Source organism: Rhopalosiphum padi, chromosome 2, assembly GCF_020882245.1.
Source record: "Rhopalosiphum padi isolate XX-2018 chromosome 2, ASM2088224v1, whole genome shotgun sequence".
Taxonomy (NCBI): Eukaryota; Metazoa; Arthropoda; class Insecta; order Hemiptera; family Aphididae; genus Rhopalosiphum; species Rhopalosiphum padi.
Genome location: NC_083598.1, coordinates 34,709,869 through 34,735,517, shown reverse-complemented (window position 1 = coordinate 34,735,517; position 25,649 = coordinate 34,709,869). Strand labels below are relative to the sequence as shown.

At 25.4% G+C, this 25,649-nt stretch overlaps 2 protein-coding genes across 2 annotated transcripts; both read left to right on the top strand.

Moving 5' to 3' along the window:
• Window positions 1-1,437: 1,437 nt before the first annotated feature.
• Window positions 1,438-25,211, top strand: LOC132922770 (myosuppressin). The gene is made up of 3 exons (XM_060986461.1): window positions 1,438-1,596; window positions 23,066-23,300; window positions 24,562-25,211. The coding sequence occupies exons 2-3, from the start codon at window positions 23,075-23,077 to the stop codon at window positions 24,660-24,662; spliced, it is 327 nt and encodes a 108-aa protein (XP_060842444.1). The 5' UTR covers window positions 1,438-1,596; window positions 23,066-23,074; the 3' UTR covers window positions 24,663-25,211.
• On the top strand, window positions 13,041-21,332 carry LOC132921538 (DNA-directed RNA polymerase subunit beta''-like). Its single transcript, XM_060984607.1, has 2 exons — window positions 13,041-14,195; window positions 19,253-21,332. The coding sequence occupies exons 1-2, from the start codon at window positions 14,158-14,160 to the stop codon at window positions 21,081-21,083; spliced, it is 1,869 nt and encodes a 622-aa protein (XP_060840590.1). The 5' UTR covers window positions 13,041-14,157; the 3' UTR covers window positions 21,084-21,332.
• Window positions 25,212-25,649: the final 438 nt, after the last annotated feature.

The window sequence follows — 25,649 nt, the reverse complement described above, 5'->3', positions numbered from 1 at the left end:
TTGTTACACTATTTTTAAGCAGCACAGCATATCATATAATAATTATGTTAATAATGTAAAATCGTCAGATTTACAATGGCATCGGAGTTTTTTCCCGTCGTAAGGAATTAAGTCCAAATTTAAAAATGGCCACTAAAAGTAATTCACAATTGACTAACACAATAATTTGATTACTATGATTAAAAATTTAGTTTCAAACTATTGATTTTACAAAACCAAAACTATAAAATATGTAACTAGTATAGGTATCAATGTATCATGTGCTTTTATTCAACTCTAATATGTCAACCAAAACTTGCTCGTATTCCCGTATGACTGTATAGGTACCCAATTATAAAACAAAATATAATAAGATAGACAGACAGACATATCTCATTAATCCATATCACTTAAGAACTATGTTAACATTCAAGTAACTTAAACATTATTTTGGGTTTTTAAATTATTTAACACATGTTATTGTTTGCTATTAGTTAAATTGCTTAATTCACAAATACACAATATACCTCATTAATGAGTTAATAATAAAAACTCATAGATTAATCAAAAAATGATACTTAACTACATAAAATATTTAAATATCCCCTATAACCAGAGGGTATAATTGGTATCATGTCTACCTATTAAAAAATAAATTAATACTAAGAAATAGTTTTGTTTTCTAAAAGTCTGATGATATGTATAAACATAAGTATAATAATATGTAAAAAATAGAATACAACTGATCAAAATAATATCATCTCCTTATAAAACACAAAAATCTGATATTGTTATCATTTACGTTATCGTGGTTAAAATAAAAATGTTTTATTATTAGATAGGTTAATTCTTTATTCACAAAATCACACTCGTCAGTTATTGTTTTATGTGCATCTTATTACATTTTTATTAGTTTATTACATATATTTTATGACATTTAAAAATTAAAATCATATCTATATACGTTCTTAGGTAAAAATTGTTAATCCCGGTATAGATTTATCTTTATCTATATCAATTATAATATATTAAATAATTAATTTCAATTAAATTTCACTTTTTTTTTAGATTGAGTTTTAGTAGTCGGAAGACAGAAAAGTTATAACATTTATTACATATTGATTATTGAATGATTTGACAAAGACAATCTTCAATAGTAAGGATTAAACCTGTCCGACATCGGCCTCGACCTCAAAAGACAAAAATGCATGTACATGATTTGAAATAATTTTAAGTGTCCCAACATGGCGCAAGCTCTACATTTATTATAGATATATTATCAATAATAATTTTTTCTTTTTTTTTAATTCATCAAAATATACGTATATGGCAGTTAAATATTTTTCGTGCGTCATTATTTGTGAATTCATTGTGAGTGTAATAGCTTGTATTTTGTAGTACCACCGATTGGCCGGCCGGAAATATTTGGGGTATGCGCGTCCCAATAAAATAAGTGAACAAGCGCTCAACAAGTGCCGCGGAGCGTGCGTGAGTAGGTGTTAGTTCCGGAGCTATAAGAGACTGCATTCGGATATCCCGTCGTCTTTTACCATCTCGCACTTCGACTACTCGCGTTCGGTACAAGCTCGATCGTTGTTGATCAACACTAAACCAAAGGTAAGTGAACTTTTATTTTATACATACATATTAAAGATTCGTAAATAAATTTCTGTGTGGTGCATATACATAAAATATTTAATACGTTTTTTTCCGTGTGTGAAAGATAATAGACTAAGGTATTTATTAATATTCATTTTAATATTGTACATTCGTGTTTAATTTTTCGTGTTTGATTATTAGAAAAATAAAAATTTATCGTTCAAATAATAGTTGGGTTGAATAAAAAATATTTTTTTTTTCATAGCATTTACACAAAATATTTTCTATTGTCATTTTTTTTTTAAACAAATATAACCCAAGTGTTTAATTTTAAATAATATGCATATTTACACTTTTTTACACTTTTAACAATTGATTTTAAATAGTTTAACTTAAAAAAAAATCTAATAAAAATGCACTCTTCTTCGTGATGGAAAATTATAAAAATACTACCTAAATGTAATAATTCCAGTATCCTTTGTAACTATCGATAATACGTTTTCCATATAATTATACTATTCTGTCACTGTTTATTATTAGTTTATTCAATCTGGAGAACTAATAAGTTATTCTATAATTTTATAACTTATTTATTACATAAAATACTATATTATTCATTCATGTTTTATTGTATCTATTTTAAAATCATGTATGGTGTATCATATTATGATTATTTACTAAAAATAATTAGTATTTTAATATATGTATTTTAGAATGTAGGTTTATAGAAAGATTAAAAATAATACAAAATTTATTTGATTTGAGTAATGTTAAAATGAGATTGTCATTCTCAAAGTTCAAAGTTCAAAAAATATATATTTTTTATTAATTTTTTAAAAAATATATATCAAGCTGTTGTTGAAAAAAAATACGATTTAATAACTATTAATATATAAATTAATTTTAATTATTCATGTTTTTTGATAATAATCTATAAATCTATAATCAAACTGATAATGCAAAATTAATACGATAATACAAAATATTAAATTTAATTATTATTATTATTATTTTTTTTTTTTTCAATGAATAGAACACAATAAAAATAAACTTGAAAATATATTAAGATCAGTAACATATTGATTAAAAATATATCTTACTTTTTAAACATAAACATTTTTGATGTTTAATTCCAAAATAGTGTTTAATTTGCATTAAATTTAAATTAGAGATTTGTGAATTTTGATATTTAGGTCGATAACAATAGTATGCTAGTAAAGTATTATGAAGTCAGATAGCTGTAAAACCCGCATGAGACAGGTGGCATAATATCGTAGCGTCATACGTATATAGCAATAAACCCGTGTAATTTACTGTAAAACTAAACTTATAAACAACTAAACAAAATCATTATATTATCATATTGCTTAAATTAAAAAAAAAAAACATAGTTAGGTATACACAATATTTTTTTACTAACAGTAGTAATAATTAAAAATGTATGAAAACAGTTTTCTTAAATTAGAAAATTTATTTTACCTTATTATACAATGTTTTTTTGTGTGTACGGAATTTGAACGCTAAAACGTTGCTTACTTTCTCCGATTCTTACGTCATTCTTAACCATGTCTATCCGAATTTTAATTCAAACTTCATCCAATGTTAAAGTTAGACTTAAAATTATTCCTAAGTAATATTTATACTCAGAATATCGAATTATCGATAGTTATAAAACCAATTATGACAATATGTCTTTGAAGATTTCAATGGTTTAAGATAGTTGGCCTAGTTTCATGTGTGTTTATGAAACGGCTCTAGTCAAGGGCGCCCGCAGGAAATATTTCTAGGGAAATAACTGGAAAGACGAAGGACGATGATTTGTTTATTATTCAAAGAATTTTATGTATGTATGTGATGAATGAATGACCTTTACCTTTATCTTATTAACAAGAATGATGCGTGTCAAAAATATGTTTTGTATTTTCCCCAACTCTTAGAATCAGAAGGTACGTTTTTATCTTAAATAAACTATTGCATAAAATAATTATAAAAAGTTTTAATGGTTTATTTAATAATTATTATTTATGTCTAATTAAATTCAAAAGCTGCATTTTATTTTAAATATTACCGTGGTATTGTTTCATTTATGCATTTTAACATGCTTGTTACCTTAAACGTCTAAAACAAAAATATTTGACATTAACTAAAGTTTAACAAATTTTAAAATGTTATACATTTTATAGATTTGAATTAAAAATACAGATAACTAAAGCTACTAATACAGTAAAATATTATTCAAGTATAGCATTTATTGAAATTTAATAAATTAATGATACTTATGCATTTCAATAGTTTTTTAAATATATAGATGGTTATGAAATAAAAGATACGATAACGATCTTAAATTAATTATGTATTTGATTGTATTACAATTTTTTAGAATTACCATTATTAAAGTCTATAAATTGATCTTGAATTATAGTTTTATGATAATTATTTATAACACATAAACAATTTTTTAAATAATATTTATTGTTAAAAATAATTAAACTAAACTTACTAAATTTGCTTTGGAATAAAATTAAAGGTGAGCATATATTCTTAATCCATACATTATCAAAAAACTAAAATCATATATTTTTAGGATCCTATCATTTTATAGATTGTTTGATACATAAATACGTTTTACCTCGAATATTTATATTTTTTTTAGTAATGGCTTTGTCGATTGCCGTTCTCGAAGAGTATTTAACATTTAACATAAATATTTAATGTTTAATATAACAATGAAATTTTCGAAGTGTTGTTTTGTTATTATCTAAAACGGTTGTCAGTGTCACTTACTAAAATTGACTATAAATAATAAAAATAATAAAAAGATCGAAACACGTTCAACTATAAGAATTTAATAAAAATCTAGTTGACATATAAACGCAGCCAATGTCTGAAAAATAATCTAGTATCCAGCTAGCTTTTTAAAGTCGGCGTATATTTTTTATGTATTATATATTATATTATTATATTTTAGCACATAGTAGGATTTTTATAAGATTTTACGAAAATCTATCTTTACAAAAATATTGATTTAAATTGTTATTAAATTGTTATTCGTTTATTACTCAATAGTCAATATATTATATGGTATATATTATGTATCTACCACAAAATATATTATTGAAAAATGAAAATAGATTAAAAACATAGTGTATAAATATATTGCACATTTAATAAAAATGTGTTTTGTTTAAAAATTACAGAATCAAACAAAATGTAAATTTATCATTGCAATTATAATTACCCTTAAAGTAATACTAAATTGTTTAAATATAGGTAAAAGAATGTACTACATAATAATACTGATTTCACATACAATCGTTCAAATATTTAATTAAATAATAGATATAAAGATAAAAACATGGTCAAATTACAATAATTCAAATTAATTTAAATAAAATATAAAAGAACTATAACTAATTTTTAAAAATAATATTTATAATTATTTTTGTTTTGATTTAGAATTTTTAATCAATGTCACACAGTTGTACTTAATAAAAACTTGTTGAAGGTTTTAAAAATAAATATCTACATATGATTTACATGGGAACTATAAAATAGAGTTTTCACTTTAAATATTACAAACCCATTACTAAACTTCAAAAGTAATATATTAAACTTAGAGAAACATCATGTTGGTGCATAGTTAAAGTTTAAAAGCGTTCTTATTTTCACACTTAGCTATATAAACGTTACTGATTATTTTTCAAAAGTATTGCAAATATATAATGGTCGATTTTCATGTTTTAAACGGAAAATTTATTCACTATATGGAACGATATGATGTAGGTATATGTATTATGTAAAAAATAATAGTAAATATAAAAATATGTAAAGTGAGTTGTTTTTTTATTGGTATTGTGAAAGTGTTGAGTGTTAAATAATACGCACCTACTATACTTACGTATTAATAATTTTAAAACCCTCTAAATTCTCAAAAATTAATATCCCATTTTTAATATTTTTCAACTAAGAAAATATATTTTATAAAATATCTAGCTTTTGCTACTTGTATTCGCTAAATATCAGATTTTATTTGTATTTTTAAATTCATATACATTTGTAATATGAAAAATAAATTCAATACTGTATTATTTTTTGTTAATATAAAATTCCAAAATAACTTTTTATGTGTTCTTTTTAATACTTAACTATATATCTACCTTATCTGTTTACCAATAGGCCACTATAAATACATGTTTAAACTATATAAAGTAATCATTTGTCGATTCTATCAAAATTAAGTCATACGATACATAACGACAGTTGACTATTGACAAGTAAGTATGTATAGGTTGTAGGTACAATACACATACCTACTTTAACATATTGCTTTATCGATATTAAATGAAGACATTATTTTTATTCGTACATGTTATGGTATATTTTATTTTGTATATCATATTTACTATCAGTCAACATCAATCAGTTAACCATTATTTTTTAAAAGTCATTTAGATATTTTTTCCATTTCAATAATGTCTATGTTTAAATATAATTAGTATGATTAGGTGATAAAATATTAATTAGTGGTTAAATTTAAATGAATTTACTCATAAATAACGTATGAAAATTAATAGCAGAAACTAAGTTGGCTTGTAAATCATAGCGTGTGCTTTTTAGATACATATATATTTATATAAGAATATAACTTAAAAACAACAAAATTGAAATATTTAAACGTAGTTCTATTTTATACTATAGCCATCGTAGGTTTTCCTTCTTTTCATTGTTATTCCTAATTTATGTACAATTAATAATATTATATGAGTACTCGCTATATGTTTTAATCATTATCCATTGATAATACAAATAAAGTTGTAACGTTTTAAATATGTTTATACATAGTATGCTTTTATAATAGTTCCCGCGGGTAACCAATAAGTTAAAGAATTTAAACCTTTAAGTTCATTCTACCTATTTAGTTAACGTTGAATTTTATTTTGCTAAAGACTATTTTACTTAATCGTTTTATATTATTTTCATATTTATGTTCAGTCATTTCGGCTTCGTGTATTTTATTCTTCTTATATGAAACATTTTAAAGTATTGTTCGAGTGTGGTCGTGTGATTTTTAATTTTTTAACATGTAATTCATTATTTATTTTTCTATGCGATTGTTTTATTTCCATTAAAAATCCAATGATTTTATTAAGCCTTTCAAGTATGAATTATATTTTTTCTCTAACCAATTTTAAATATAAATGGATAACAAAAAATTATAATTTGATGTATTTGATTGATTTTAATCATGAAGACCGTGTCATGTTTGTAAAATTAAACAATGTTCTACGTTCCACATACTTTGCCTTTTAATTGTTGAACAAGTTAATCTACACAACATGTATACATTTCATCTCCCATTTTGTATAAAAAAAGAGAAAGACTTAATCCTTTAATCTCTAATCTCATCAAAAATTATAAAATATAAAATGCATTCAGAAAAATAATTTGATATATGTTATGCAGTTTACAAAAAAAAAAATTATAACATCTATATAAACAAATTCAACCATCTAAAAGATTTACTTAATATATTTTTCGTTAAACTTATTTATAGATATATCAAAAGTTATATCATTTAAACTTCAATAGATTTTCATTTTATTTTCACTTACTCTAGCTATTATGTGTTATGTATGATATAATATACAACAATATTTACTCCTAAAGTTCTAGTTTTATAATATGGTTACATAATACAATTGTTAATCGTGCTCTATAATTTTATTGTTTACACTAAATAATTTAATATTTAAATGATAATATGGTCATTAGGAAAATTATTATGATACAAATATTGTTAATTATTTGTTAACAATAGACTTATGTTTTTTTTTTTTATGAATGAACATCGTTATATTATAGAATGGTAAATAACATATTGTACTAAAGTTTAGTAAATAAACTGACTAGTGACTATGTAACATTTATTCTAGTACATAATATTACCATTGAACATAAACTCTAGAATTTATTATAAACATTATTAATTATATGATAGATACATTAATTAAATTTATGTTTTATTTTATTTTATATCCTATTAAAACTGTTATTTCACTTGATTTAGTAAACTACTTTAGTTTTTTTTTTATTATTATTAAAACATTAATTCCATAACATCTAATTAAAATATGTACAAATCACAAACAAACTAAAAATACCTTTTAAGTGAACCACTGGAGTACCTAGTTAGTTAAGCTTAGTTAAGCTTCTGGATTAAGTTTTTTTTTAAAGTAACATATGTAAGCAGATCATATTTCTTAGTAAAAGCAATATTTCAATCAAAAGTTTTTACTTTGTAGTTTGTGTATTATATAAATTAATTATGTAACAAAATACAAACTGATAAAAAAAAAATAATTTGAAATAGTTTTAAAATATATTACATTATATGATATTATAAGCACACATTAGGTTAATCTTATTAATATATCTTATATAATAAATTATCGAGATATTTTATTTAAAATAAATCTAGGTATACATTTCGGTTACTAAAACGCCAGTACTTATATTAATTTTTATTTTCATATTTAGCCCATTTTCTTAAAAGGTTTTACATGAATATAATATCATAAAATAATAAATCTTCATAATATTCAGTTAATTAAATTTAATTCTGATATTAGAAAATTTCATTTACAACAAATAATATTTACTTATGTACAATGTACATTATACCTTAATTAAAGCTTTTATATTGAACGACATCTTAAATTCTTAAAAATGATAAAAACGATATTGTTTAATATCGTATTTTATACATTATGACAATTTTTTGTCTATATTTAACGTTTAATTGTTTGATAATATTTACTTTAAAACAATGGAAATTTAAAAATAAATCACGTTATAAACGTTTAAGACATTAATTAAATTAATAATTAAAAAACTACATATTTATTTATAACATCCATATGGTTATAAAATTAAAGTGTTAAGTACATTTTAAATAAAATAGTAAAAATAATAAAATAATTATATTTATATTTTAAAATTAAAGTATAGGTATATAAATTAAATACGATAAATTTTAAATGTTACTTAAAAAATGTAAATAGGCAATAAATAGCATAAAAACATGAACGTTTAATAAAAAAATAGTTGGATTATTATAATTTTAACTTCGACATCAGCTTAATGCTCACACTTTAAAATCAACATTTAAAATATTAGATGAGTATTTTTTTTTTTTAATATTATAAAGTATTGTTCCAATAAACGGCTTTTATTTTATGGTAACTTATGGTATAGTTTATGAATTTTTGTTTAGAATAAAAATGTATATTGTTAATATTTTGTAGTGCTTATGTTATTCTAATTAAAATGGTAAATTACATTGTAATTTATTATTAAATAAAAAATAATCTGACAATTTGTTTAGCTTCAAGTGATAATTATAATTGTAATATGATGTATAGTGCTTATGTTTAATATTTTCAAAAGTTTTCTTTGATAAAAGCCATTCAATGAATCTGACACTCATTCCGTGTTCTTAAATTTCAATTACAATGTGTTGTTTTTTATTATCAAGTGTGTTTCTTCTTCAAGTATTAACTATATTAAATATTTAATTTCATGATTACAAATTTTCGAAGCACATTTATTTTAAAAACGTATAACTCAATATCATGTTAAATCCACGGTTTTTTTATTTCTATATTGCCTTTAATTTATTAAAACTATGTGCATTTTAATGTTTTATTTTGAGTATGAAAAACCTTTTTAAACATTATTATTTAAAATTTTACTAAATGTAATACAGATGTTTTCATATAAAAACAAAATCACTAAGTAGATATTAGGTTTTAAAATGTAATTCCATTTTATAATTTTCTAACAATTTACCATATAAATAATTAATTATAAGTTTAACTACCTACAAATAAAGTTATAAAAATAAAATGCTGAACTGATCATACAGTTATAGTTTTAATTAACCATCGACATAATTTACAGTAACATTGTCACAAAGCTCAAAACTAGTATAAAATCCTTAACATGTTAATTAATTATATATTATAAGACATTAGTTAGATATAATGAATATTAAATATAATATATTTAAAGGTTATAATACATTATTTTTACAATTTACAACATTTCAAATAAAACAAAATTAATATTTATCTTTAAGAACAATTTTATTTGATTGATTCTTATAAAAATGTTTCTCTTTTTATGTTTTAAAAAAGTTAAAAGTTTTAGATGTGAAAGTATATACGAATAACAAAATATAAATATAATCGTATTATATCAATACAAGACTTTTAAATATGAAAATTATACACTTATAATACTATTTAAAATTTAAATTGCTTTAAATAAAGTTACAATCATGATTCATGATTATAATAATATTACAGATACATATTAAGATGAGAGAGAAGATTTATTTTTTTAAATTATTTTATGATCATACCTCTCAGAAAATAAAAATATACGCACGACTGTACTTGAACGATTTTGTTGCTTTTCTGTCGTAACCGTACTTTCACGATCAATCATCTAACCAATTTTCAGCTGAAAGAAATTCCACCAACGTTCTTTACAATGTTATTTTTTTTATTATTTACATCAAAACGAACAGACAAATTTAAATTATTTCGGTTATAATAAAAAATATAATATAATATTCACATATTAAAAAAATGTATTAAATTTATTCATAAAAAGAACCCCAAGAGTAAATAAATGTAACATACATACAGTTTTAATAGTTTTATAAAAGTATTTTTGTTTATTAATGCGACAAAAATACTATACTTATTTAAATAAGTAGAGAATTGAGCAAACCGGGAGAATTTTTAAATGATAAAACATCTTTATTACATAAATCACATATAAAACAAATGATTATAATTTTAAATTTCAATAATTTTCAGTTATATAAAACTACATTTCAAACCAAATAAACTGATTGAAATTCAATTGTATAATCTTAGAGTTCAAGAGGACTAACAAATTTTAATCTTCATAAATTACGTTATTAACTGTACAATTTTATAAGTAATCATTATGTCATTAATAGTCTAAGGAAGTCTTATTAATATTTAATACTATTTCAAATGAAATTATTTTAGGATAATAAACAAATATTTAATTTCCTATTAAATTAGTAGTTGGACATTATTTAACAAGAAGCAATATTATCGAATCGTGTGATTGTTCAGTTTATTTAAGGTATTACATACAGTTAGAAAGTTGAGGAATATTGTATAGATATATAAATTGGATAACTGTTTGTCCTTTGTTATTTGTAAAACAATTGTAAATCAATAATTTCACAATCGTCAATTTATTTAGCTACAATATATAAAAATAAATAAATATTATTATAATACTATATTTTTTTATTTTTTTTTATTTATTAATTAGAAATTATCTGACCTTAAATTTTAAACGAAACGAAAAATTGGTCTTACAATAAATTTCTTGTAATATTATTAATATTTGATTTACTATTGCTTTAAAAATATTACACCACATATTTTGTTATTGATTATTCTACATTCAACAATTATAATTTCAAATTATTGAAAAACGGTTGTATCTCTATAAGCTTTAATAATAATATTATGTAAGCCTGTTATCATTTTTTTATTATTTGTGATTTAATCTTAAACACTTGTTAAAATAGTTAATACTTTTTATATAAAAGAGTATCTTCGTTTCTTTTATTCGGAGAAATACGTTGAAGAAATTTTAGTTCATTATCTTAAATGTCTTTAAATCTGTACGTGTCTTTTCGATCAAAATATTTTGACCACTCCAGATATTTAAAAGTAGTATTTTTTTTTTATAATATTAATTCTATATTGAAACCTACAGTATCTATTGTTCTTATAACTTTGGAGTTTATATTAAAGATAGTTATCGTTATTTATATTGTAACAGCAAATTATATTTTATTCAGTTTTTATACCAGAATTAAAAATAATAAATGATGAATAATAAATCCTGAATAAATTATAATCTTTTAAATAAAATGCGCTTTAATATTATATTATCTCACAGAAAACACATGGTTACTATAACAGCATACAGTCTAATTTTGAAAATAGCTAATTTAGACCTATAATATGAATTCTCGACCAATAAAACCGACCGCAAATTTAATCAAATACTATTACAAAGCATGAAGGGACCTATCGGGACTAGCGTGGGTTCTATCTATGAGAGAGACTATAAAAACTAGTAAAGTAATGAGGGTGAAGATCCAAATTGTACGAGTATAGGCACCTATATTCCTTTATATATAATTTATGGTTTTATTAATTTACTAGAAATACAAATAATTTGAAAGTATTAAAATAATAATGTTTAAAATGTCTTCAATGATAATACTAAAGATAAAATTTCAGCTATAATATATTTTTTTTGTAAATAAATTATTGTTTAAACAATTTTAAACCCCCATATTTCTTACTCCCGTCAGTCATTATTATGTTCTGAGTTTCTGATATCCTAAAATTTTCAATCATTCACATAAAGCTTATAGGGATAATAGAATATATAATAATATTTTTCACTAATCCTTGATGGAATTGATAGAACATATTATACAAAATATATTTTGTAATAGTTGTGACGTCTTTAATATTTAACCAATGATATTAGGAAAAAAGTAACAAATTATTTCTAAAACCCAATTTTATACATTTGAAATATTCTGTACAAATAACAATTTAAGAAGTAATTACTATAGTATATTCTCCTTTTTAGATTAAATCTAACCGTATTATATCTAAATTATATCGGAATAAGTAATAACAATAACTATACTTAACCACAACATGCAAAACGCAAATAGATAAACAGATTAATTGGATATGTACGCATATATAAAATATAATATTGAAGAAATAAAAAATATTTAAACCATTTTTAACTATTTATCTTGATTGAATATAATAATAAACTATTATTAAATAAATAATATGGACAATTTAAATTAAATTAAATAAACAAAATCGCATTATTTCTGATATTTTGCAAGAGATAATTTTAACTTTACTAGTAATATATAGTCTCGCTTTGTTTGAACTCACAGACTATCCACAAATAATTTATTTAACATATTGTACCTTCTTTAAAATATTATTATATGGTTATTTTGAAGACTTTCTTTAAAAAAATAGTCTTAAAAAAGCACTGAATTAATATATCTGATTAAACAAATAAATATTCACTCAATAAGTATATAATGATGAATAAAAGTTGTGTATTATTTTTATTATTATTGTTAATATACCCGGAAATATCGTTATTATTCAAAACTAGCTCATTTAAAACGATCTAATTAACTGTTATAAATTTTCAATAAGAAAAAAATTTTGGTATTTTATCACAGATCTTATATATTTATTTTATATTACATTTTAATATCTGACAAATTTGCTTAACTTCGAAATAGATACATTTTCTTTTATACAGTTGTAATTTATTTTTTTCACAAATACTGTATTTTTCTTTTAAATGTTGAATCAAAACTCTACAGTTTATCTAATTGTAACGGGATTTAAGGAATTATCAGTATAAAGAGCTTATGTGGGTACTAGATGTCAATATATCATATCGGTATGTGTAGAGGTTGAATTTATACATGTCACCGCCATTGTCAGAACTCGGTAAATCAAACGTAAATGTTAAATCCTCTGTTGACAAAAAATAAATGTCTATTTGGGAATATTGTCACCAATTTTATCTTTCTCCTCATCAGGCCTTAGTATAATATATTATCATTCTAAATTCATATTATCGAGTAGTAGGTATTGTTAGGAACCCTTGCACACACACTTTAGATTAGTAAGCATATTATACAATAACATAGTAGTGTAAGCAATATGTGTAATTTTTTGCAAGCGACTGCGTCGCCAAGACAAGAACGTAGAATAAGCAAGAGTTAGTCGTGAATAAGTAGCCGATTCGTATAATACTGTGTTGTTAAAATATTCTTATAATAAAATATTTTCTTAAAGTTAAACAGATTTTGTGTAGTGTTTTGAATACAACCCGTAAGTGAACGAACTTTTTTACAACATATATATACCTTTTGGCCTTAACCGAAAGAGTATATAACAACTGGTGGCAGCGGTACCTTTTCGGAGTATTCTAACACAACGAAGTCTGTCTTTTACTCAGGTGACACAGTCGTCAATTTATATAAATTTTAATATTATATACGTAACAAATACGTATCTATACAATATACGTATTATTATATACGTCTATTGTCTATACATCATTCATGCTATGGTGTCTTTATACGTAGCATAATACACCGTGTATAGTGTATTACGCAACGTCAACAACATTCCTGAGTGCGAAATTACAATCATCAACATCGATATTAAAATCGTTTCGATTGTGACGTTTACTCATCATCCGTCACGAGTCGCTGTCGTCGTCAACGCCGCCGTCGTTATCCTTGACCGTGACAGAAAATCTAAGTGGGTCAAACCAACGGAGTGGGAGCGTTGAGCGTCCAGGAACGTCACGAGAGCAGCTACGGTGTTTACATTGTGACAAGCTATCACTGATAATCAGCCGTATCAACCAATAACAACAACAAACAGCATGTATACGTTAAGCATAAGAACTATACTAGTATTACTGTAAGTTATTAATTTATTATAAAACCTTAACGTAATATTAACAAATTACTATTATAATCACGTTTTATATACATATATATACATAAGAATATTAATGCATGTCAACTCATACGAGTGATAGTGAGGGTAGCAATTCTGATTCAACTGAATTAGATCCTGATTTCGTCCCCCACCGAACGGTTGTACCTGATAATCCGTCTAATAAACCATTAACTAGGTTACAAAATAAAACAAATATAAATACAAATCTAAATCTTCTTGATAAAATATCATTAATAGACTTAAACGATAAAAACACTATTTTAAAACCAACGAACAAAATGGCGAATAATAAACAAACATTACTTTCTTTAGAAACAGCTATAAGACTCGTACCACAGTTTAATGGAGAAAATCCACAGGATGTATATCCATTCTTTAGTGCATGTGACTTTGTGATTAAGACTGTAGATGAAGAATGTCGCCCTATTCTTTTGCAGGCAATTTTAACAAAATTAGCAGGTAAAGCTTTTGCGATAACACAACATCGAGAGGTCAAATCATGGGACTCACTTAGGGAGTTATTATCAGTTACATTTTGCGCTAAACGAACTCCAGGTTACCTTCAACTAGAATTGTCCACAACCCGATTTAAATCAGGAGAAACTATTCAAGAATATTCTTCAAGAGTCGAGAAATTATTACACGAGCTGTGTAATGTCAGTACAAGCAAAAGAACAATAGCAGAAGCTAAAGCAGTGCACGACTATATCAAAGAAACTACTTTAACTACTTACATTGAAGGATTACCAGATAGCATCCGAAATATCATAAAATCTAGAAACCCATCCACTTTGGAAGACGCTATGAAAGTAAGCTTAGAAGAAGAAAAAATATTTTTATCAAATAAAGAAACACGACGTTTGTTCCAAAATAAATCTAACGCTAATAGCACAAATAAATATTGCAAAAACTGCCAAAAAAGTAATCATAATACGAATGAGTGTAGATATATAAATCGTAGCATAGACACAGGGCAAAACAGCAAACAAAAAAACTCAAATACAAAGCAAGAGACATGCGCATATTGTAAAAAAGCTGGTCATTCCATAGAAAAATGCTATAAAAAAAAAGGAGCGGATGAAAGAAAAAATAATCAACAAGAAGGTGATAAAGGAAATCAACAAAATTATTCGGGAAACGGATCGGGACCGAATGCCTCGGGCAGTCGTTCGGTCAAAGATTTAAAAATAATAGCCCAAACACAATAAGAACCTTACCATTTACAATAAAATTACATAACGACCATGCAATATTCCAAGCCTCACAATGTACGTCAGGAAGTGCAAAACTCCTAATAGATACCGGCGCAAAACTAAACCTTATCCGACTTGACGTATTGCATGACGAAGTTCTAGTTTCGGATACTAATATTTATCAGTTACAAGGAATAAACGACCGCTTAGTCAACACTATGGGTGGTGTTGTACTCATGATTTCAGATAAGAACCAAACTTTTGAAACCGAATTTCATGTGGTACCATCGTCATTTCCAATTGACGGGGATGGAATTTTGGGTAAACCTTTTCTAAAGGAAAACAAAATCATCATCAACGTAGATCAGGAGGAAATAACTTATCCTGACAATGCCACAACAACCATACCAGCCAGAAGCGAAGCGATAATTCCTATACGAATATTAAACGAACCTATAACTGATTCACAAAGTATTCTTATTCATGCCCAAAACATTAATGAACATATAATCTGTGGAAATGTCTTAAACGAAATAAAACAAAATCAAATACTCATTGCTGTAATAAATCCAACAGAAAACCCACAAACTGTGAAAATTCCAAATCTAAACGAATTATCTCATGAAACTTTTGAAATAGTACCTATAAAATGTACACAAAGTAAAGAAATTCCAAAAAATGCAAATAATCGTATTCAACTATTAAAAGAAAATCTTAGATGCGATCACATGAACAATGAAGAAAAAGAATCCATTGAAAGATTATGCAGTGAATATTCAGACATTTTTTTTCTTGAAGGAGATACATTATCCTGCACAGAAACAATACAACATGAAATCAAAACGTCAGAAACAAACCAACCTATATTTCAGAGACCATATCGTCTCCCTTATTCTCAAAAAAAAGAAATAGATAAACAAATTGAACAACTCGAACAAGATGGAATAATTAGCCCCAGTGACAGTCCATGGAACGCACCATTATTAGTAGTACCAAAGAAAACAGACGCATCAGGTATCCAAAAATATAGGGTAGTAATCGATTTTCGTAAACTTAACGAAATCACTGTGGGAGATGCATTTCCAATGCCAGACATATCAACGATCTTAGATCAGTTAGGAAAAGCCAAATATTTCTCATGCCTAGACATGGCAAGTGGGTATCATCAAATAGCTCTAAAGCCAGAAGATAAGCACAAAACCGCTTTCAGCACGGAAAAAGGGCATTTCGAATTCAATAGGATGTGTTTTGGTCTAAAAGGCGCACCAGCAACTTTTCAAAGGTTGATGAACCGAATCCTAATTGGTTTAAATGGTGTGAAATCATTCGTATATTTAGACGACGTGATTGTGATAGGAGCAACAATCAAAGAGCATGAACAAAATTTACGTCAAATATTTGAAAGATTCAAAAAACATGGACTACAATTACAACCGACAAAATGTGAATTCCTTCGACGAGAAGTAATCTACCTCGGACATGTAATCACAGAGCAAGGCGTAAAACCAGACCCGAAGAAAATACAATGTATGGTAAACTACCCCACACCAACGAATGCAAAAGACGTAAAATCTTTCCTAGGTCTAGTCGGATATTATCGAAGATTTATCAAAGATTTCAGTAAGAAAGCTAAGCCACTTACTAATTTACTAAAACAAAATCAACAGTTTATCTGGTCAGATCTTTGTCAAGAATCGTTTAATTACTTTAAAAACATTTTAATAAATGAACCAATCTTACAATACCCAGATTTCAATCAACCATTTAATATCACCACAGATGCAAGTAATATTGCAATCGGAGCTATTTTATCGCAAGGGAAAATTGGCTCGGATCTGCCAATTGCATACGCGTCACGTACACTCAATAAGGCGGAAACCAATTATAATACGACAGAAAAAGAATTACTGGCAATACTTTGGGCAGTTAAACAATTTAGACACTACGTGTACGGGTGCAAATTCAACATTGTGACAGATCACAAACCATTATCGTGGTTATTTGGAGTGAAAGATCCTGGAGCTCGTTTGACCAGGTGGCGACTACAATTAGAAGAGTATGACTATAATATCATATATAAGCCAGGAACGCAAAACACAAACGCAGATGCTCTAAGTCGAATAGCAAAAATCGACAAATTATCAAATGTAGATGACTACAGAACAAAAACATACGAAAAATTCGAAGAAGATATACAGAAAACATTAATAACAAATTCAAATGTAATCGAAATCCAGGGTGATATATTCGAGGCACCTGAAGACATAACTCTTGTAGTTTGTGTATCAAAAAATTTTGAGATGTCACAAGGATTAGCCTTAGAATTCAGAAGAAGACTCGGTCAAATTGAAACATTAAAAGGACAAAACAAAGAAATCACAGAAGTCGCACATATTCAACATAATGAGAAATCTCTAGCATTTATAATCACCAAAGAATTATGCCAACAAACAACTACTTTTGAAACATTTTATAAATGCATCATTAATCTACGAACTTTTTGCGAAGAAAACAATATTACAAAAATCGGATTATCTAGAGTCGACAATGAACTTGATAAACTAAACTGGGAAAAAGTTCGAGCCATTATTAGGTACATTTTCAAAAATTCAAAAATAAAAATCATTATTTATGTCGATATTGAATATTCTGAAGAAGAAAAGCTCAAGATAATCGAAGAATTTCATAATGCTCCACTTGGCGGTCATCAAGGCGTGTCAAGGACAATCAAGCGAATCAAATTACATCACCAATGGAAAGGACTTAAAAGTGATGTTAAAAAATTCATAGCTTCTTGTCAATCATGTCAACAAAACAAAAGCATGAACAGGACTATAAAACAACCCATGGTAATTACAACAACGGCCAAAAAACCGTTCGAAAAAATATTTCTTGACATTGTGGGACCGTTAACAACAACAAATGAAGGTCATTCATATATACTTACCATTCAAGATGATCTAACCAAATTTTCAGCGGCGTTTCCATTAGTAACTCATGATGCTAACTCGGTAGCAAAAACATTTGTTGAAAAATTTATATGTCAACATGGCATACCTGAATCGATTGTAACTGATTGCGGCACTGAATTTATGAGTAAAATATTCAAAGAATGCTGCAAGCTACTTAAAATAGAAAAAATGAATACTACACCATACCACCCACAATCCAATGGCGGTTTAGAAAGATCTCACCGAACTTTGGCAGAATATCTTAGACACTATGTCAATAAAAACCAAACAGATTGGGATGATTATGTAGCTTTTGCTATATTTGTATACAATACAACAGTTCACACAACAACTAACCATCAACCGTATGAACTTGTTTACGGTTTTCCTGCTACAGTCCCTCACACATTAAGTCGAACACCGCAAGCAAGATATAACTACGATGATTATACATATGAATTAAAACAAAAACTTCAGGAAACATGTAAATCAGCCAGAAATAATATAATAAAAAACAAAGAGAAAACAAAGAAAAAGTACGATCAAAAAGAACTACAAGTAAATGTAAAAGTCGGAGACCAAGTATGGGTAAAAAACCACCAACAGAAGGGAAAGTTAGGACCAAAATGGGTGGGCCCTTACAATGTATTACAACTAAATAACAACGAAAATATAACAATTCAACGAGGCAGAAAGGAAATAAAATTACACAAAAATGAAATAAAACTTGCAAATTAAAATTCAATAATTCATAACACATAATGCAAATATAATAATTACTCATAAATTTGTTTATTAAAATATTCAAAGCCGTATTATATCATTTTGTTTTTCCAATCTTCTTACATTTTTTTTTTCTTCTCATTTTCAGAATTGTTTTTGGAAAAACGATGGCAAATTCATTCAATCTAACTCCAATATACAACCCATCAGGAATCTATTTTCACACAATAAACAATCTACGCATATTCAACTCTCACTGGCGCTTCTTAACCTATATTAATATTACAAACTATAATGAAAAATACAATAAAATCGGTAACATGATAAAAGATTTTGAAGAGTCCTGTGAAATGAGTAAATCCCTTGAGATAGATTCTTTACAACAACTTTGTTCCCAATATAATTATCAAGCATATAACTTTTTATCAGAAATTAGTAGTAATAAAGAACATGTAATGAAAATTATAGATCAACCAAAAAACAATTACCGTACCAAGAGAGGTCTAATCAATTTAGTTGGGAGAGTATCTAACGTCCTATTCGGTGTATGTGATGACACCGACGCAGAATATTTTTACAGTAAAATAAGAGATCTTGAAATTTCAAATTCACGCGTTTCTAAATTATCTGATGCACAAATACAAATTATGCAATCAATTATATCAAACGTAAACTCATCGCTATTAGAAACAAATAAAAATGAAATTAATTTAGCCGAAAAATACAGTTATCTACTTCATGAAATGCAAGCAGAGAAAGCTGCAATAGGTATCTTAAATTTTAAAACAGCACTAGAAGAAAGAATATCATTATTAAATATCATTTTAACACAATACGCATTTGAAACAGAAAATTTACTAAATATAATAAATATGGCCCTACAAGGTTTTGTTCACTCCAGTATATTAGATATAAATACCCTTAAAAACCAATTAAAAGATATTAAAACACAATTACCCATAGGAGAAGGCATACCAATAGATTTAGATAATTCAGGAATATCAGAATTGTTACGACTAATTACAACTAACATAGTATATATAGAAAATGTATTAATTTTTGTCATAGAAATACCTATAGTTAACAATTATGAATTTATATTATATAAAAACATACCTTTACCAGTTAACATATACGATAACGACTATGTAATGATAGCTCCAAAATCTGATTATATAGCTATAGATAAATCTAGATTATATTACTTAGAATTAAGCGAAATACAAATATCAAAATGTAAACAAATGATGAATACGTTATTATGTACTTATGATCAACAGTTACATCATTTGGATGAATCCTGTGAGCTAACAATATTTAGAAAGCCAGGTATATTACCTAATTTGTGTAACTTAAAAAATGTTAATTTTAATTTTAGTATATGGCATAGATTAGATAATACAAATTCTTGGATATATGTTACGATTAGGGATAATATTATCATTAAATGTAAAAATAATTCAGAAACAATAGTAGTAAGTATAAACGGCACAGGCATTTTAGATTTAGACAATCAATGTGAAGCCAATACTGATGACGGGACATTATTAATAGCAAAAAGAAAAATAACTACAAAAATGTATAAAGACTTTATTCCACAACTAGACGTTTCAATTAACTGGAAAACTAAATTAAACATTACAAATACAATTTTAAAAAATTCAAATATTCCAGATAAAGGTAATTCTATAGTAAAAAAAAATTTATTCAAACTAATAGAATACTCCAAATCACTAGAAGAATTAAAATACATAAAAACAAGTAGTAATGTTATGGGCACAATAGGTGATGAATTATACATAATTATAACAATAAGTATCATCAGTATAGGTTTAGTAATAATAATAATTTTATATTTAATAATCAAAAACAAACATTGTAAAACATCTAATTCTGTAAAAAACCCAATAGAAGGTAAGATAATATATGAAACCGTAGACAATCCAAATCATGAAAATCCATTGCCTAGAATAATATAATTTGCAATAGGCAATGAACTTTCATTTAACCCCGGGGGTGTTAGGAACCCTTGCACACACACTTTAGATTAGTAAGCATATTATACAATAACATAGTAGTGTAAGCAATATGTGTAATTTTTTGCAAGCGACTGCGTCGCCAAGACAAGAACGTAGAATAAGCAAGAGTTAGTCGTGAATAAGTAGCCGATTCGTATAATACTGTGTTGTTAAAATATTCTTATAATAAAATATTTTCTTAAAGTTAAACAGATTTTGTGTAGTGTTTTGAATACAACCCGTAAGTGAACGAACTTTTTTACAACATATATATACCTTTTGGCCTTAACCGAAAGAGTATATAACAGTATTATGAATTTTAGTAAACATTTTTACATTTACGGGTAAAACAATAATATCATATAATGGTCATAATTGTATACAAAAATTATTTAGTAATTAATTAATCATTTAGAAAAAAAAATTTGACTATTCGATTTTTTTTTTATTATTATTTTTTATTTAAACGCCTATATGATAAAATTTTTGATTGGAAATCAAAATTTTGGAAATTAAATACAAAGTACTTAATGACTTTATCAAACAGTAAAAAAATACATAGAAAATATAAATAAGGGCATTATTTTTATTTATTATATAATACGTGTGAAGTTTAAGCAAAAATTAACTCAAGTAACCGCATCACTAATAATAATACAAATAAAATAAATTGTAAAATGTTCTTAGAAATAGAAGCTGAGTGATGGCTCAGTTTCTTTAGCTCAAAATTGCTCATTCTTATACAGATATTTATCGTTGAATTAAAATTAAATACATCTATTACAGAGACCAACTAATTGACAAGGAAAACTTGAAACCTACAATACAGCACAGCGAGTTTCCCCGATTTAATTAATGATTTAATCAAACAATAATAAAACTAATAACAAATGTCAAGTATTATAGTAGTTTAGTTATTTTTTAATAATAATTATTTATTTTGACGTTTGTCAAGAATAATAAATATTCAACTTACACGAAAGAAGTAAAAATATTAATTTCATATGACATATTATTGCGTGATAGTACCGAGAACATGCAAATAAAAGACAAGATTTAAATGTATAACCATCAAGTAAGATTATACCAAACACTTGTATATTAAAATATATAATACATTATACATAGTTAAAAATAATGAAAATAAATGTATTTAATTTGTAAAAAATAACCCTTGACAGATATTAAAATATGGAAATAAGCAATATGACAAGTGACAAATAATTACTATTACCTAATAAGTACAATTTAATAAATATCATATTAAATCATAAACATAAAGATACTATCATGTTTCAAAAAGTTTTACATATTATTTTAAACAAATAAGATTAGACTGTTTTATTAGACTGCATTTCATATCAAATTCACTGTGAAAAAAAAACGCAAACATTAATATGGTTTTAAAATTATATATATAATCATTATAGTGAATAGTGATTAGTATTAGGTGAAATTAAATAGCCCGAAAGACAATACATATGTATACAATAGTAAATATATCATACACAGCTATGTATCGTGCTGGCGAGATTAAAAATATTATCAATAAAAAATCTTCGTTGACAAAATATTATAACTGAATGGTTTGCGAAAAGTAATATACGCAAAATCGACTCGGATATGTGTATTTCCGACGTAGAACAAAACGGAAGGAGAAAAATAAAATACTCATTATACCCACTTATAATATTGGTTATTTAGTGATGGTCGCATGACCTACAATCGTGTGCGAATAATGTAAACGGAACTGTTATAATATATTTGTGTACAGCAACAAATGAACTATGCAAAGCGTGTTTAGTTTTATCTTGAAGGATCGCACCTCGTATCTCGATTAATTATACACTATACATGAGCAATGATTGTATTTCACTTATCTAACATGTTGCAGTACGCAATTTGAGAATTTTTTTTAACTCTATTATAATTGTTTATTCTAGAAAGAAAATATGTCTACGTACAGGACGATGCTGACTAGCGCACTTGTGCTACTAGTTGTGGCTAGCGTGTGCGAGTGCCGGATAAACAACCTTCCCACGCGGTGTATGCCAGGGCTGCTAGAAGACGCGCCGCCAAAGGTGCGAGAAGCGTGTTTGACTTTGTCCACCATCCGCACACTTTCAAACGCCATCGAAACGTTTATTCAAGATAAACAGTATCCGGTGCCTATGCCTTGTGAGTAAACTTACAAAGCGTATATATTCAATACCACATTATATATATAACGTTGATGTATTTCACTATAAGTGCAGAAATAATAGTACTTACATAATTAATAGACGTATATAGAATAGTGCCATATTATGTAGTAAAGTAGGTATGTACCTACGTTAAAAAAATTAAAATTATAACTTCTATAATAATATTATTATTAGCAACCGACTAATCTGCTACCGTAAGTCTGAAAACCAAATAGGAAATGCGCGTTTTTTATTGTGTAATTTTTCATTTAGAATTTGTACAATCTATAAATATTTTATTTTACAATCAACACAAATTATATTTAAAGACTAATAAGATAAGATAAAATAAATTAAATAAATATATTACATTTTAGAGACTAAGAACTTAAAAGAAGACATCCAGTGATGGAACTCTTTCGTGGCATATGTTTTAATTTTATATAAAGTTATAACTATAATGTAGCGTGTTCGATATGTATAGATTAAAAACTCCACCACCTATTAAAATACATTATTTTGTTTTTACTTGTTCTTTATTATAAAATGTCTCAATTCCGTGTATTACTTTGCATAGCTATTATGTATTCCAATTTTACTGTATATACATGTTAATTCATTATCTCATTTTTCTAAAACAAACAATTCATGTGTACCACACTAATATATTTGATATTATCTAAGCATTAATAATTGTAAAGCTAAAGCGTTAAAAACCGTGTGCGTCTTATTATATACATACTATTGTTGTATTTTAAGATACAATATTATTTTTCTATCTACAAAAGAAATTTACCTGATCTCTAAAAATATCGTAATCAAACTCACGATACTTATATATATAATGCTAATTAAATTTTTGAAAAAAAAATTGTAAAATGTATTGTATTTATATACTGTGTATGTCAATAGCTAGCAAAAATTAGCCTTTTTAGACTTTTATCTTATTTTTAATAATTCTAATCTAAATAATAATTGATACATTTCCAATTAAAAATATCTAAACAAAAAGATTTACATTACATTCTATTTAACATTAGCTTTTAATTAATTATGTTTTTAATCATTTTTAAATATTATTCAAATTATTTGAATATACATAAAAGTGCTATAAAATATTTAATTTTAATTTTTTTTATTACAGTAAAGCTTAAAATCTTTTGTGTATTATGTATTATACAATATGTTATCATACATATACTACGTACAATACGTACATTGTTAACAATAATACTTAGGTGATTTTTTTTTCACAGACACCAGAATGTCTGATGGATTGGTCGATACAGCAATGCAAAATGATAAACGCCAAGATCTGGACCACGTATTCCTCAGATTCGGTCGCAGAAGACGTTAAATGCGACGCCTTTTTAAAATATGCTTAAGATAACTTCCTTCTTCTTCTCTTAGATCCTAAACAACTTTATTATATTTGTGTGTCATATATAATAAAAAATATATAGTTATTGCAAATAAAAAACGTAGACTACTATCTACACCATAAAAAAAGAAAACTATACTTTAAGATTAACATTTCGATCATTTGTTTGTATTTATATTATTTATTTATTACTCGCGTAAATTGTTTTGATTTACATAGCATACCCAGCAATGTAGAATTTTAATACCTATATCAATAAGATCAAAATTATTGTGAACACATTTTTAAGACTTAATTTATTTTTATTTTTAATGTATTATTGTTTACCTACCTCGTTAGGATTGAATATCTGCTCATGTTTACTTAAAATAACATACTAGTCTGCTGTATTTTATTTATTTGTTTATTTATTTTAGTAAGAAGACATCTTAAAATGTTATATATATATTATTATTCTATAATTAATAATATTAATAGACCTTATTTGGTACACTATATAGATTGAATTACTGTTAACCATAATTATTATTACGATTATTATTATTATAAAACTATACAAATATATTTAAATATAAATATAAATAAATAAAATTACTTAAAAAAAAAAACTATACACAATTACATTTTGTCTACATAATATTTTTCTCCATTCCAAATTGAAAACATTGAATGTTTTACGCAAGCAAATACAAATTATCCTCTTTTCCTTTATAAAACACTGTTCATGACAGATGGAATGAACTATTATATTGTAGACAATCCTACAGAATAATTTTAAAACATATTGATTTTGGATATGAATAAACTTCATTTATTTAGATGAATAAATTCTTATGATTATAACATATTATATATATTGCATTACTTTGCAATATTTTAGATGGATGAGAACAACAATCTTTTCAAGGTAAGTAATTTAAATTTAAAAGAACATAGTTTAATATTATAAGTTATTATCAAATA